This window comes from Meriones unguiculatus, chromosome 11, assembly GCF_030254825.1.
Source record: "Meriones unguiculatus strain TT.TT164.6M chromosome 11, Bangor_MerUng_6.1, whole genome shotgun sequence".
In the NCBI taxonomy this organism is placed as follows: Eukaryota; Metazoa; Chordata; class Mammalia; order Rodentia; family Muridae; genus Meriones; species Meriones unguiculatus.
In genome coordinates, this window is record NC_083359.1 from 65,801,738 (window position 1) to 65,818,387 (window position 16,650).

The 16,650-nt window shown below is 34.8% G+C and overlaps 1 protein-coding gene across 2 annotated transcripts in view; it reads right to left on the reverse strand.

Moving 5' to 3' along the window:
• Positions 1 to 5,747: 5,747 nt before the first annotated feature.
• Positions 5,748 to 16,650, reverse strand: part of Rgs18 (regulator of G protein signaling 18) — a 70,251-nt gene continuing 59,348 nt past the window's right edge. For both annotated transcript variants that reach the window (XM_060364417.1, XM_060364416.1), the window contains exons 4-5: positions 8,976 to 9,142; positions 5,748 to 7,101 (exon numbers count right to left, since the gene is read on the reverse strand). In XM_060364417.1, coding sequence (XP_060220400.1) covers positions 6,844 to 7,101; positions 8,976 to 9,142 — 425 coding nt within the window. In that variant the 3' untranslated portion in view covers positions 5,748 to 6,843. The remainder of the gene's footprint in view (positions 7,102 to 8,975; positions 9,143 to 16,650) is intronic.

The window sequence follows — 16,650 nt, forward strand, 5'->3', positions numbered from 1 at the left end:
CCTGAGTGAGGTGTCCCAGAAACAGAGATTATGTCAATCTTATTAATTTTTCCAAAGAATGAACTCTTTTGTTTATTATTTCTATTTGATTATTTCTGTCTATTTTTTTGGGTGTGATTTCTTTTTCTCTCTCTTTTTTTATTTCTATAGCTTTCAGGTGAGCTGTTGCTAGTATGAGATCTCTTATTTATTTATTTAGATTTTTATTGAAAATAGGTTCTTCTCTTTTTTTATTAATCAAAAGGCTTTAATTAAGGGAGGAAAAAAAAAAACCAAAGGTATTTACCATATATTTTAAGTATTTATTAACATTATGTAAAAACACAAAAAGTAAAGTCATCATACAAGTAAGGGTTACATATATTTTTTTCTCACATTTCATAAGCTATTTTTTTAATTATTAGTTACATTTTATTAACTCTGTATCTCAGCTCTATCCCACTCCCTCATTCCCTCCCTCTCTCATTTCCTTCCTGCTCCTCTCCAAGTCCACTGATAAGGGAGGACCTCCTCCCCTTTCATCTGACCCTGTTTTATCAGGTATCTTCAGGACTGGCTGTAAACTCCTCCTCTGTGGCCTAGCAGGACTGCTCCTCCCTTGGAGGGGTGGGGAGGCCAAAGAGCCTGCCATTGAGTTCCTGTCAGAAATAGTCCCTGTTCCCCTTACTATGGGAAAACAATTGGTTACTGAGCTACCATGGGCTTCATCCGAGCAGGGGTTCTAGGTTATATCCATGGTCCTTAGTGAAGTGTCAGTCTCAGAAAAGACTCCTGTGCCCAGATATATTTGGTCCTTGTGGAGGTCCTATCCTTTCCACTTCATACTAACTCCCCCTTCTTTCATATGATTCCCTGTACTTTGCCGCAGGTTTGGTTATGAGTCTTAGTATCTGCTTTGATACACTGTCAGTGTATCAAAGTCTTTGAGGGGCCCTCTGTGGTAGGCTTCTGTCCTGTTAATTCTTTTCTCCTATGTCCACTGCACATCCCATTTGTCTTTCTAAGTGAGGATTGATCATCTTACCCCAGGTCCTCTTTTTTGTTTATCTTCTTTAGGTGTATAGATTTCATTATGTTTATCATATCTTGTAGGTCTATATAAGCGAGTATGTACCATGTTTGTCTTTCTTCTTCTGGGATACCTCACTCAGAATGATCTTTTCTAGATCCCACCATTTGCTTGCAAATTTCATGATTTCCTTATTTTTGATTGCTGAGTAGTATTCCATTGTGTAAAAATTCCACAATTTCTGTATCCATTCCTCTGCTGAGGGACATCCGGTTTGTTTCCAGGTTCTGGCTATTACAAATAAAGCTGTTACAAACATGGTTGAGCAAATGTCCTTGTTGTGTACTTTAGCAAATTTTGGGTATATGCCTAGGAATGGTATAGCTGGATCTTGAGGTAGCACTATTCTTAATTGTCTGAGAATGCACCAGATTAACTTCCAAAGTGGTTGTACCAGTTTACATTTCCACCAGCAATGAAGGAGGGTTCCCCTTTCTCCACACTCTCTCCAGCATGTGTTGTCACTCGAGTTATTCATCTTAGCCATTCTGATGGGTGTAAGGTGAAATCTCAGGGTCGTTTTGATTTGCATTTCCCTGATGGCTAAGGACATTGAGCATCTCTTTAAGTGTTTCTCTGCCATTCTATATTCCTCTACAGAGAATTCTGTTTAGCTCCATACCCCATTTTTTAATTGGGTTACTTACTTGATTGATGGTTTTTCAACTTCTTTAGGTCTTTATATATTGTGGATATTAGCCCTCTGTTTTATCAGGTATCTTCAGGAGTGGCTGCAAAGTCCTCCTCTGTGGCCTAGCAAGCAGTGTATCAAAGCAGATACTAAGACTCATAACCAAATCTTCGGCAGAGTGCAGGGAATCATATGAAAGAAGGGGGAGTTAGTATGACATGGAAAGGATAGGAGCTCCACAAGGACCAAATATATCTGGGCTTCATTTTTAAGTTCAGTTATTTGTTTTCTTGGTATCAAGTTTCTTGAGTTCTTTATATATTTGAATATTAGTTCTCTATCAGATATGGACCTGGTGAAAATCTTTCTGTTCTGTAAAGGGCCACTTAATCCTTTTGACAATGTCCTTTTCAGTCATGAAATCCTTTATAATAATTGCTGATTTCAGTGTCTGCTCTGTTGGTGTTTTGTTCAGAAAGCCATCTCCTCTACCAATGCCTGCGTGTTTATCTTAGCATCCCATGCACTTTTGGTCGCCTTAGATGGCAGAAATTTGTGGCACTTACCATCTCAAACTCAATTTTCTCTTAAAATCCTTAGGGAAATATATGCATCAATATGTTAACTTGAATGTTTTCCTAATGGATTTTGTTCTAGCACAACATCAGGAAAAATAATACTATTCTGCAGATGAAAGAATAATTATAATTATTATTATGCTTTAAAAAAGGTAAGCTGTCTATGTAAGTGTATGGTAACTTGAAACTTTTCTTATTAGTAAATTCTTGGAAAATATGTACCAGAAGGAAATATAAAACTGACAAAAAAATGAAAAGAGACAAAACAAATTCTGGGCTGATCATCAAAAGAATAATTTCGGGACAAAAGGGAAGCTCGTTGTTTTGTACATGCTCATGTTTACATTTATTTAGTTTTGATAATGCTTTTTATTGTATGTGTCACATATAAAGGTTTATAAATGAGATCAATGTATATAATTTTAAGGAGGATGACTTTTCTAATAAATTTATTTTATAATTTTACTATCATGTATTTCATTATTTTGAACAATATTGCTTATCATTGTTTCTTAACATTCTGATTTTGACTTTTATATACAAATTTTACTTCTATAGTCTGTATATTAAGTAATTTTCTTTGAAGGCATCCTAAATTCTAGGCTTTCCTAATCAAAGTGGTTTTATAATGAGTCACATAATAAGAGTGATTCCAAAATCTAAGCAAAAGTCTGAAGACTTTCTTTAAATTTGCTGTTCAATCAGTATTTTTATGCAGCTTAGGTTAACCACTAATTTACTATCTTCCTGTTGCAGACTTTCAAGTTGGTGCTTAACAGAGTACTTAAAGAAAGTAATATGACATATTGTGAAGCAGAATAAAAGAGCAAGAAGTTGATGCTTTGTTGTTTTAAAATTTTTATAATTTTAAACAAAAGGAAGGCAAGATATTTGCAAATGTTTGAGATAGGATAGTGAAATAGTAGCTACATGTGTGTATTCATATAAGAACTCCATTGGGCATGCTATCCTTTATGTAGATGGCACTGTTTTATTCATCTTTGCAATTTCACTATTGTTTTTGATTCTTTGTGTCTAAAGAAAAACAAATCAGAAAAATGATGTCTAAGATGTGTTATTAAGCTTATGCTATGTGCCATTAATACTTGTATAATCAAAAGTATCACTGAAATAAAATTGTTCATTAAATATGTCTTCATATGCAAGTGATTGTCAGTTGGAGATAACCTCTTGATTAGTGATGGGAGCACCTGACCACTTCTCTCTCTCTCTCTCTCTCTCTCTCTCTCTCCCTCCTCCCCTGTATGGGGACCCTGTCTGTCTTGGACCTATACAGACTTTGTTCCTGCTGCCAGTCTCAGTAAGATACTTTCCTTAAAGTAAGATACTTTCCTTAAAGGTGAAGAGCAGAAGTAACTAGAAGTCCTAAGCCCTTGTCTATAAAAACACTGAAATTTTGTACATGTTGCTTAAATATCTAGAGAATCAAAGAACCATTAAGGGAGATCATTTTATGCTCATTGCCATTCACTCAGTTAGAGCTCTGTGCTGGCTATAGATTATTTTCTTCTTACTTTAGTGTAGAGGAATTTTTAAGCCAGCAACATGAATGCTCTGACCACATCCAAAAACTTTCTAGGTCTGTGTGATCCAGGTGGAATGCAGACATGCCACACACCTTTATCCTTCTGACTAGAATACAGACAATATCTAAGTACACACCATGAATTACAAGCAATGAAGGTAAACTTAGTTTGTAGAAGAAAGCAACTATGTTTGAAAGTGATGTCTAATTGAATCGTAGACAAAGTGATGAATCAGAGAAAGAACTGATAGAATAATATAAGCCTACCTCTTGCAAGAAGACCACAGAAAAGAGAGGCTATTTGAGAGAGCACAAGGATAGACAGTTTTACTGGAGCGGTTGTGCAAAGATAGGTGGCAGAGAGAGAACAAGCTAGACAACAGGTGAAGACAGAATGAGCCAGAAGTTCAGAACATATTACCAAAGTTAGCATGAGACTAAGAAGAACATTTCAGTGAGACGTGAGAGAAGCCAGTTTGAATCAATCAGCTTGGAGAGGAGTTTTGAAGCTGAGCAGCTTAGTTGAACCAACCAGAGTTCAGAAAGAAGTAGAAAGGGTGAAAGCATTCAACAGTAAGCCTGTGAGATGACAATGACATTTGTCTAAGCACTGTTTTATTTGTGTTTCTAGGTTATAATGATCTGAGATTGAAAACTCTTTGAAGTCTATACATAATGTTATATTTTCAACACAAGTCATTAAGTATTTTATAGTTTAATTAAGAATCCTGTATGAAATGTTGTTTGTAGGATCATGACTGCTTACTCCCTAGCTGCTGATGTTATTTTCCGAGAGGGTTTCTTGCTGGAAGAAGTAGGTCAATGGAAGCCTGGCTTTAAATCTTACAAGTGGTCCCTTTTCCTGTTCTCTCTCCAATATACTTTATGGATATAGACTCTGCCTCACGCTCCCACAACCATGATGTTTTGCCTCATAATGGGCCCAAGATCCATGGAGCAAAAGACTATGGACTGAAACCATGAGCCAAAAGAAATAATTCCTATGGTCAAGTTGTGTTTGTCAGGTAACATGCACAGTGAACTAAACATATAACATAAACTGATTCATTTTGAAAAAATATTACAACTTCTTATGCTTAGTTGTCATGTTACTTTCAACAGATCAGAACTGCCTGAGTTGGAAGACTCACATGAATTTCCCTGATTAATATGGGAAGATCATTCCATCGAGGGTAGCACCTTTTGGCAGACTGTGGGATTTTAAGAATTATTTTAGAAGAAAGTTTTTTTCTCCCACTTTTTACTCGCTTGGCCTTCCCTCTTGCCAGCAAGTTGATTTGCCCCATTGTGGCTTCTGCAGCTAGTAGAAGCAGGGTTTCCAAACGTTCATCCCGGAAAACAAACCGGCTGTTTTCTAGGAAGTTTCCAGGTCCAGGCGAAGTTGGGCAGACTGAAGATTCCTGCCTTGTGAACAGAGAAGCCAGTCGGTTGTTCCCTCATAACAACCATACGGGGACTCCTCTCTATGTTGAGACTCCAGTCTCTAGTACAGAGTACCAGGTCCTCACAGGCTCAAGTGTGATTTGATTGTCACTTGGTAAATTCCGACTTGTATGTGTGCAGGGTGCGTGTGTGTACATGTGTATATTTCCCATAACAATGCTATAAAATCAAACCACAAACTCCATCAGCAGGTTAGAAAGCATGTGCCGTCTTAGTTCAGTGTATAAAACAATTATATTCCATGGAACAGAGATGTTTCTTATAATAAATAAATATCCTAGGAAAAATTAAAAATCACCTTCTCAGTGGCTCTTTATAGTTTGTTTTTGCATTTAAAAATGAACTTTAATATTTAATGACACAATAGATGAATAAGATTTCCTGTCTCAGTGTAATTCAAACATAAGAACACAGAGGTATTTGGAGAAATCTTGTGAAATAAGCTTAACTGTTGATAAATATGTTTGAACAGTTTATTATTATAGATGGTTAAATGTTATTTATTTCAACAAAAATGATAGCATTTACTGATCTGAAAACATGTCATTTTTAATGCTTACATTTACAGACTATTCAAAACATTGTAATGAAGTATTTCTGTAATATAGAGACATATTTATTAGGATAATCTTATCGCATAATACAGTATTAGACAAGAATTATACAAACATAATATTAAGGGTTGGCTGATGTCAAAGTTGTCAGGTTTGTGTATTTAGATTTTCACCACCTCTCAGTTTAGATTTCTACTTCAACTTTAAATTTTCAATTTTGAGGCATAAATAGTGTGTAGAAGCATGTCATTGTCATCATCCAAGCACTGATTGGTGTTATTTCAGTGGCATGCGCATATCTGGGAGAGAATGTAGTCCCTTTAGTGTATATGTAGACATACGTTGATATGAACATGCTCCTGTCATCAGGAGTGTTGCTCTGTCTAATGGGGAATGTTCATCAGTTGGAGTGAGTATGACTGCAGAGTGCATTCTCACATATCTACCTGGTTTATGATTAATCTGTTTAACCACTAGAGAGAAATCTGTCTTTATAACATTTCTTGTTGTTGGCTTAAAAGTGGAAGTGATAAGCAGGTATCCTGGAGTCAGAATTAGTGTGCAACAATAAATGTCCATTCTTCCCCATTATAAAAAAACGGATCATTTCTATATGCTCCAACCTATTATTATGTAAAATATCATCTGTATATACAGTTACCTAAGTACATTTTTTATACCTAGAAAAATAATCTAAACTGAATGTGACATTACTGAGAAGTTTATATTTTCTTTAACAATTTACAAGGCATTGCTAATATCTTTTTACTGACTGCTATTGAAGAGATAGAGATTTATTATGAATAGACTATTAAATAGATTTTCATAAGATATATTGGGAGATATACTATGGTTTATTTTAGTATAAAAGTTTCTATATTTAAAAAAAAACACTTTTGCCTGGTATATTTTAAAAGTGTAATCATTTCTTACTATACACGAACCATATTTTAGAAGCAGATGAACACAGTTACCATCAAAACAAGAAAAATTACTTTTACTCATAGCCAAATGGCAACATCTGCCTTTACATCTTGGAAGTCATTGTAGGTAAATGATCGTGATCGTCTCCTGAGATTTGTTGGTCTCTGAGGTCGTCCTTCTAGCAAATGTAAGTAGATCTCAGATTTCAGAAAACGTGTGTAACTGTCTTGTTCCATGAGCTGATACACTCTGCTCTGTGCTGCATCAAAACTGTGGAGAGTGGGTTGTGTGATGCTCTTGGTAATTACTTCTTTGGTGTGAAAATCAAGGTTAACCTGCATAAACAGAAGGAAGGGAAAATCATAGGATATCTAATACAACATCTTTGAGACCATCCCATTACATTATTGGAGGGAGCATGCTGTGCTTGGATCCCCCGGTATTTCTTCCTAGAGTCTAAGGATGCAGTATTGTATTCTAGGGTGGTATCTCAGCTGGCTAACATAGCTCTTTATTAATAATTATGCTTATTCTAACAGCACAATTGAATAATTCAGCGGTAGCTATCAATCGATCATTACCTTAACTCAATCATTTTCACAATGGGGAAATAAAAATCTCAGGAGTTAGTGTTTAAGTTAAGGGAATGATAAGCTGGGGGGCATAGTAGTGATATCAATAAGACCCTTCTCTTCTGCCTGCTGCCTTCTTCATCATCTTATTTTTCCTACAAAGAAAAAAAATGTGCCAACATATGAATGTGTCTTAAATATACAATTTTATTCATCTTTTAAGTTTGTTCCAGTTGATATATCTGGTACTAATATTATACTTTCAAGCAGCTACCTTATTTTCTGCCATAATCCGCTAAATAAACAACTGGTTTCCTAGTATACCATAAGCACATAGAGAGCATTGCATTACACACTATGTAGTCGCTTCAGTCTTAAAGATTTCCCAGAAGGTCATATAATCAAGGTTTGGTTGACACCCTGAAGCACTATTGGACTGTGATGGAATCTCTGGTGGTGGGAGGAGGTAGGACGTAATGCAAAGAAGTTGGGTTATTGAAGTTCTGCATTGAGGCAATACTGGAATTCAGATCTTTCTCCTTCTTTGCCTTTCTATCTCCTTCCCTTCCCTGCCTTCCCCTTTCTTCTTTCAGCTACCACAAAGTGAGCACACTCTTCTGCCATGCTTCTCTGCCTTTACATACAGATTTTCTTTAGTACCTAAAGCAACAGGATGAAATATCCTCTGAAATGCGAAAAAAATAAATTCTTTCTTTAATTTCAGTGACCTTAGGTATTTGTTACAGAAGCAAAAAGCTAGTACAATCGTATTAATTTTTAGTTGAATGGTGAGAGAAAACCTGCTCTACCTTGGAAACAAAATATGATGTATTGAGTACAGTATAGAAACATCAAACCATTTAATATCTTATGACAGTTAAGCAATATCTGCTAAATTTGTAGTCAATTTACCAACAACACTGCAGGATCAATTCGTTTAGTTTGTAAAGAAAGGAAAGAATAATAGCTTTTTACTTAGAGCACTGTCACAGCAGAGTTACATTGTATGTCTATTAATTCTTTTCTTTTAGCCTATACTGAACTGCTAAAATAATTTCTTTGGAAGAACAAAACCTTTCATAGGTATATAAGATAAGCATATTTTAACTATATTTGTTATTTTGGAGACACAAGTACCATGACATGGTATGAGGATCAGAGGATAACTTTAGGGAGTTGGTTCCCTTTTATCCATGTGGGGGCTGCACATTGAACATAGGACTTCAGGCTTGGAGATAAGCACCTGTAATGAACTGAACCATGCTGCTGGCTCAGTACAACCACATAAAGCATCACACATGTTTAACATTTTTATATTTGTTTGTCTTATCTTTATCAGTTTCAGGGATCTTTAGTTTCTAATAAGTAGTTGTTTCTGCTAAGATAATACAGATTAGAGAAACAATCAAAATGATGTAAGTTTAATTACACTTGGTCTAACTCTGGAGAGTGCCTTTATACTTTAAGTCATAATTATATTATGGTATATTCTGTCAACAAGTAGAAATCTGCAATTAACCAGTTTTGCTTTTACAAAAGCAAAACTCTGTGGTAGAATGAATGAGGAGACCAATTTGGTAAAAAGAGACCCTGTAATGGTATTAAGAAATTCCATATGTTTCCAGTCCTCACTGTACCTCTTTTGGGGCATCATTTTGGATGAATTTCTCATATATTGCTTTTGCTTTTAGGACAATTTGTTGAGGTTCCTTGCATTTCTTGAAATCTTCACAGGCTACCCAAAATTCAATGTTTTCTTCACTGAATTCAGTTTTAAGAAATCTGGTAAAAGCATCCATTCCATCTATATAAAATAAATAATATTTTGTTACTTTGAAGCAGTCATGCTGGGATGATGTCCTAGTTGATATTAAAGCATATACAAGTACTCACAGCAAAACTATTATCTCCCAATTCAACACGGCCTCACATATTTATACAGTGTATGTGGCGGACTGTACATAAATCAACTTTTCGAACAGATGAAAGGAGGATGTCATTTCTATGAAATCAGACTAAATCATACTTAGGTCTAAATCTTCAAAACTAAGAGCTATAAAAGTAATAAAATAAAGTAACAAAAGAGACCATATTGCACACCTTAATTTACATTTTTTCTATTCATGTCTCTCTCAGAACATGAAAGATTATATTATAGAACTGTGAAAACTTTCTCTTGCATTCCATTTTGCCCACTACCAGATTGTGTTTCTTTTGCCGAGGACACTAAAATTCTTTCAATTGTCTCTACATTTCCAAGTTTCATATGGCCTTTTATTCCTGTCTGTCCACCAAAGTCCTGCTGGTCCTGACTATGAAGAGCCCTGGTGGATGATCGAAATGGGATGTCTTCATCAAATCCTTCCTCTCAAGTATAAGAGAACCTAGTGGAAAAGGCTGTTGAAAGAGTGCAAGAGCCAGAGGGGATAGAGAACACCAAGAAAACAAGGACATCTCAGTCAACAGGAACAGTGCCCTTAGGAACTCAGAAACCAAGGCATCACACAAAGGGCCTATATGGGTCTTCATTAGATGGGGTCTACAGCTGAAAGGAGAAGTGGGCACATTCTCATCCCTAACCCCAAAGCTATTTCCAATTGATAACCACTTGTAAATGGGTATTTAATTTCTCTAAGAAATTCTCTCTGGGGAAACAAGACAAGCCTAAGGTTAGGCTGCATGGCAGCAGGAGACAGAAAGCCAGGAAACAGACTCAGTGGCAATCTTCAGAGCTCCTTGTTTCCTAACACATCATCATCTTTTCTTTTTTTTTAAGTTTTATTCTTTATTTTTTTCTTTCTTTTCAGTTTCTGGATCCGTTGTGTGTATATTATGGTTTTCTCTTTCTTACGGGTTTCCTGAGTATGGAAATGATTAAGCATCTCTATCTATATCTGTTTCTTATGCCTTTTCTTGGGCTGATTCCTTCTATTTGTTTGTTTTTATCTAATTTCAATGTGTTCATTTTAGTTTCATCTTAGTATATTTTATTTTATTATATCCCTTAGAAGCCTATTTGTTTTCTAATGAGAAACAGAGAAGTTGTGAATGGGGCAGGACTGAGAAGAGTAGATAGAGAAGAAAAAATAACCAGGATATATTATTTGAGAACAAAAAAATTAATTTTTAAATTTATATTGACATCTTTTGGGGTTATACAAAAAGGTGGAGAAAGAGGTATTTTTTGATACCAGTATTTATAAATATGTTGTTAAATTGCAATTCATTTCATGTGTTTTCTATAAAGATCTGAATTTTTGTCATTCTAACACAATAACAGCATTACCTTTGAGAGTATGCATCATTCTATACCAGCCAGTCTTGCATTAAACAATTTAGAAGATTTTCCCAGAAGTATACTGATAGCGTTTCCTCTAGCATATTACTGGAGTTTATTCAAGCATGTTGTGGATTTTATAATGTAATACGAATTTTGGACAAGTTATCTATTATAAATACTGTTTTATTTAAGACTTCCTTTTGAACCATTCTTTAATTTAGTGACAAAGTATTCACTGTATACTGTGTTACAAGTGATGTAGTGTGCACATTATGACCATACATAGAAAAAAATAAAGAAATGATTGTTAAAACACATGGAGAAAAGGGCTTTGTCTTGCTAACATATAGCAAGGCAAAGATAAGTAGTAAGATATGAGATAAAATTATATCTTCATCAATGATATTACATTTGAATGGACTAAACAAAACCACTGTGTGCAAATCAAGAAGATGAAAAGAAGGGATGTGTATAAAGCAGAAGTAAAACTGAAGAAAGTGAATAAAATATCTAATTTGTTGAGGTGACTTCAAGATGAGGAGTATTTTTATCTCATATTTATTAAATGTTCATTCATTAGAAATATATAAAATTCATATCTATTGTTAGTTAAGTTTGAATGGTAATACACAAAACTCAAATATACAAATTGTTTACTAAATCAACATAATTGATAGTTATTGAACAACATATCCAACACATTTCAAGTGTATGAGGAGTAGTGTCCTGATACATAATAATCTGAAACATAAGATGAGTATAATAATTTTCAAAGAATTTATATTTTAGGACTTGTTTGCTTAGTTATAGAACTCTCTATTCTATCTACAAGTTCGTGGGTTTGATTTCACATGACATAGATATTCCATAATCTGGACAGAGGTTACCTGATATACACAATGGAATTCTGAAAACACGACTTTGTTAAAAATGTGAGGTAGAAAGTCTAGCCAGGTAGATCCAACCTAATCAACATCCTTAAAATGCAAGAGATAAAAAAAAAGAAAGAACAGATTTGTATCTCTGTTTCCCTCCCCTTAAAGCTGAAGGATGGCAGTCAAGAACCAAACAATGTTTAGGATTCTCAAAGGTGAAATTTTCCTCTGCTGTTAGGAAAGAACAAAGACCTTAGTGTGAAACTGTGTAAAATTTGTCAATGACCCAAATGAGTGATAAAGAGATTTTTCCCTTAGAGTTTCCAGGAAAAATGATTGCCTAATGACACTTTGATTTTATTGTCAAGGCACGTATAATAGGTTTCTCAAATACAGAACTGTCAGAATGGATTTGGGCTTAACTCATCACTAGTTTGTAAAGTTGGTACAGCAACAAGAGGAAATAATCCCCAAATTATTCTTTCTGTGTTCTCATTTATCTCTCCAACACACAGAATTCATCTGTATTGTCATGAAACCTTATGACAATAGATTTTGTGGTAATCAGTCTTACTAATACAATGAAATTATAAGAAATCAGTAGTCAGAAAAAGACTTGGAAAACCGTAATGTCCTTAAGCATGAGAGCAATGAAGGTTGCCCACACTCATGACAAAAGATAATGTGCCCTGGGCTTCTTCTACTGTACTTATTCCACTGGAATTTCACTGGGCAAAGAAGATACTTGTTCTGTAGCAAAAGGATTCTGAACACTGCATATTGGTAATTACACATTAATGAAGAAAGTATAAAGAAAATGAAAATCTAAGCTAAAATATTTTGAGAAGACAACTTGACACTACAGACAACTTAAGGCACATGTGGTTCTTACTTTTCAGCTCAAGCCAACTGCCATTTGCAGGCTGACTGCTCAGTGTTTTCTGAATGAGCCCGCAAGCTAACCACAGAGAAGCAGCCAATAGGGTCAAGTGACTGATATTTAGCTGCTCTCTTTACTTTGCTAGTTCAGTGACTGTATTATTTTATAGGTTTATTTCTCACATGAGGAATGTGTTTTACTCAGAATGTGCAGGAGAAAGATAAATGGACAAGGCTCTTGGATGATTTTTTATGAACAGTACATTATGTTCAAGTAAGGGAAAATATGCAAGTTTCTATAACAAAACTGATTGATCTTTGTCAAAATGAAATAACAGAATCTGCAGTCAAAAGTCCTCCTTTTACTGTAGTTGACTAGTATGTTGGACAGGCTACCAAGATCTCTTTCATTGTTATCTTGATTGAATTTCTTCCCCTCCCTGAATCTTAGGGTATCACTACTGTTGTCCAAGGATTTCTTCCTTTTATTAGTAGAAACAAAACTGTAATGTTCTCTCAATACTTCAGATGTCTGAGATAAGCAATGGGTTATCTTTAAAAAATAGTGAAATAAGCCTTCTTCAAGTATTGGTTGCCAACAGAAGTAAAATTATTCCTTTTGTATTTGTCTGACTAAAACTATAGCTTTTGGCCTAATCTTTGGTGGCAATTGCTTGTCTTTGCTGGGTCTCCATCTTTAACTATTTTGAACTTGGACGAGATAAGGAGTGAAAGGCAAAGTGTGCTTTATAACTTATAAGTTAAAGCTGAATGTAAAAAGGAGGGCATGACTCTGTCTATAAGAGGAAAATCACTGCTAAAGTATAACCGGATAATTAAATGGATAGAACTGAACTGTGGGCCTTTATCCCCAGCCTCTGATCAGAGTTAAAACAAAACCAACCAACCAATGAATGAAAACATGTCTTTAGGACCTAGTAAAAATGTTTGGTATAATGAAGAGCAGCCGCTTTTATCCCATATGTCCTTTGTTTTTCAAATTTCTACAGTTTGAAAATTTTCTACCAAATCAATCTCCATGTTTGTAGACTTGACACTTAAAATACTATGTCATCTTCATTTGATAGTAACTTCATTCTGATAGTAACGAGTACTATCAGAACATACAAGGTCTTCATATTTTCTAATAAAATTCTTATTTCATATTGAAACTCAATGTAGTGGTATACTTAATTGAGTTTTAATAAAATCAATTTCCATAGAAACTTTTTGAATATGTATTAGAAAAAAATTGGATTAAAGACCAAAAAGATTTTGAGAACATCTCTAGATAAGTTCAATTATAAAAACTACAGAACATTCATATGGAAATATACTCATTGCTGTTATGTAAAAAGCGGGAATATTTTGTTTATGTCACATTTCCTATGTGCTCCCATATGTAATAAAATGGGTTCCTTTTCTTCTTCTCACTCATTCTTTTCTTACAATTTAAGTGAATGCAAAGCTAGTGAAAGTCAAGTACGTGTCATATTGTGCTAATAACATTTTCTCCTCTAGTCATGTGTGATTTGTTAAAAAGAAACCAAATGTTTGCTGCTTTGGATTTTGAGCAGTTACTCTGACCCCAGTAAATGGGTAATATATTTTTTCAGTGTTTTATTTCTTTGTCATTTACAAGCATACACTGAATACTGAAATGACTAATGATAAAATTTAATCTGTAATTGTCTTTATTTCAGAACATTACAATTACTTTTCATATTAATTGTTTTCTGGTCCTTGATCACTTCTCCCTGGTGGGGTGACCTAGCTAACCCACAGTGGAAGTGGATCCAGGCAGTCATGATGGAGCCTGATAGGCTAGAAGTAGACAGTAGAGGAGGAGGACTTTCTCTATCAGAGGACTAGGAGAGAGGGAGAGAGGGTGGGACGGGGAGGAGATGATTGAGGGGGCTATAACTGGGGTGTAATGTTAATAAATTATAAATAATAATAACAATATTAATAACAGTAACAGCAACGTATTTGTAAAGATACCTAAAATGAAGTGTCCATGGATCATATATCTAAAATTTTTACCAAGTGGAAAAAATCTTTGATCTTCAATGTTACTGAGGTTGAACTTGAGGTCTGTGTTATACACTGAAATTCAGTAATATGAATTATAACAGAGTTATGAGGACTTCTAAGGACTTGGTTGCTAAGGTTTTGAAGTTCCTTTTGTTGTTATGGTTTTATTCGTTTTCATAAAAATAACACATGATTAAACCTTATGTGTTTATAGATGAAGTAGATGTCAGACACCTAATTTGCTCTAAAAAAATGGAGAGCATGGGAGATTGAACTTGAGCTTATTTTATATATTATTAAATAGCTTATCCAGTAAGTGGCCATGAAGACAATGAAAGATGAACAGTTGGCTAATATGCAAATTAGCAAACAGAACAGACATATGTGTACCAGGGAAGAAGGATAATTTAAGAGGCATTTTGTTTTGTTTGAAATCCAAGGGGAGTCAGCTTGCATTAGCTTTAATCAGCAGTTGTCCAGAACAACAACAAAAGTACAATCACTGTTTACCATATAGTCCTTTACTAGAGGAAAAGGGGGAAGTACGGCTCTTTGCCCCAATGATTAGTCTTGAGCTGGTATAAATGCTCAAGAGAGAATAATATAAAAGAAAGTTCTGGCAGGGTGTGCTGTGAGAGCTCATGACATGGTCACTCAAGTGAATGGCTTTTAGTGACATAATCATATAACCATGACAAATAAATACTAACTCAGGAAAAGGAGGAAATAAAGAAAAAAAAACATACATTTATTTTAAATTTAAGTAACTTTGTTTAAAAATTATATACAGGCAACTTTGAACATCTTGTTCCTCTTACTCTGGATGTGTGTGTTAGGTTAGACCACAATGGGACCAGCTCTCACTCAGAGGACCCAATGTCCCAGGCAGCCCTCCGTGAGCAGAAGCGGTGAGCCCAGCTGCCAGAAGTGCTTGATTGGAACCTGGGGCCAGAATTCACTCTTGGAAGAAGCAGGCTCCATGTGTCATACCATATTAAATACTTATAAGTCTGTTTCTAAATTTAACCTCTTGCATCTGTGGTAGCATTTTTCAGATGCCAAGAAACCAAACAGAACAACAATTCAAGAAACTCTGAAGCAGGAAACTTTGGTATAGCTTAAAACCTAAATATGAGATTGAATCAGTTCCCCTTTAATAATTGCTTTCATCGGTCTGAGCTGCTATAGAATGCATAATTTCTGTTGAAATAATGATTTAAGAATGTAATTAATTTTTAATTAAAGACAGATTTTTTTTAAATTATTCTTTAGCTACATTATAAAACTATTGATAGTGGTTATCATGAGTCAGGAATTTAACCTTGTGGGTGCACCCCTTACTATTTATAAAACTTGTAGAAATAGAAATGTAAAGAATAACTTTAAAAACTATAAGATAAAAAAAATCTAAAGAGAAATATTCATTTCCTTCCCTGAAATTGAAGCACATGCTTCCTTGCTGCCCCTATTCAAAGTCTGAAACTAATAATTTCCACATCAGTCCATATCTTTAAATCCAAGGGGCAATGACTGGCTTATTCTGTTCTTATCCTTACATATTATAAATGGTTTTCCACAAAATACTCAATAGAGCCAAAATGGAAGATATGAAAGTCCACAGCAAACGAATCATAATGAAAAGAATTAAACATTGTGAATGTTTGCAGTGACTAGGAAAAGGCTGTACATTACAATAATCAGTTAAGTATTTTCTAACTGATGGAGACTCAAAAAGTACCATTGCAAAAGGTTGCATTCTCTTTCAAATCCCTCTGTGAGAGTTTGCACCATGTCTAATGCCAGAGTCCCATATATTCTCCGTGTGGGCCTACAAAACTCTGACAAACTCCTAGAAAGGACTTATGTTCACGAAACAGTCTCTAACTGTAGCCAATTACACTCTACATGCTTTATCCTCCACTTCTCCTCTAAAACAGGAACATTATCTTCCAATTAATAGAGAGAAGATCTAGATAATATTGGTTGAGCCTTTTCTTTTGCACCTTCTGAGCACATGTGTAACACCAATATTTTATTAAGTTCCTTGAATTTCCTATCAACATGGGCCTATCCTCAGAACAAAATTTTTGTTTGAAAGAAACTTGTAGATAGCCCTTTTGATAAGTTTCTGCCCTTCTGTCCATCAGAGGTAGCTTTCCAACATAAAAGTCTCCCAAAGTTTGTCTTTAAACTGATTTTTCAGTTTTTTGTTCATTGTTATCCAACTGTTTGCATTTTTGTATT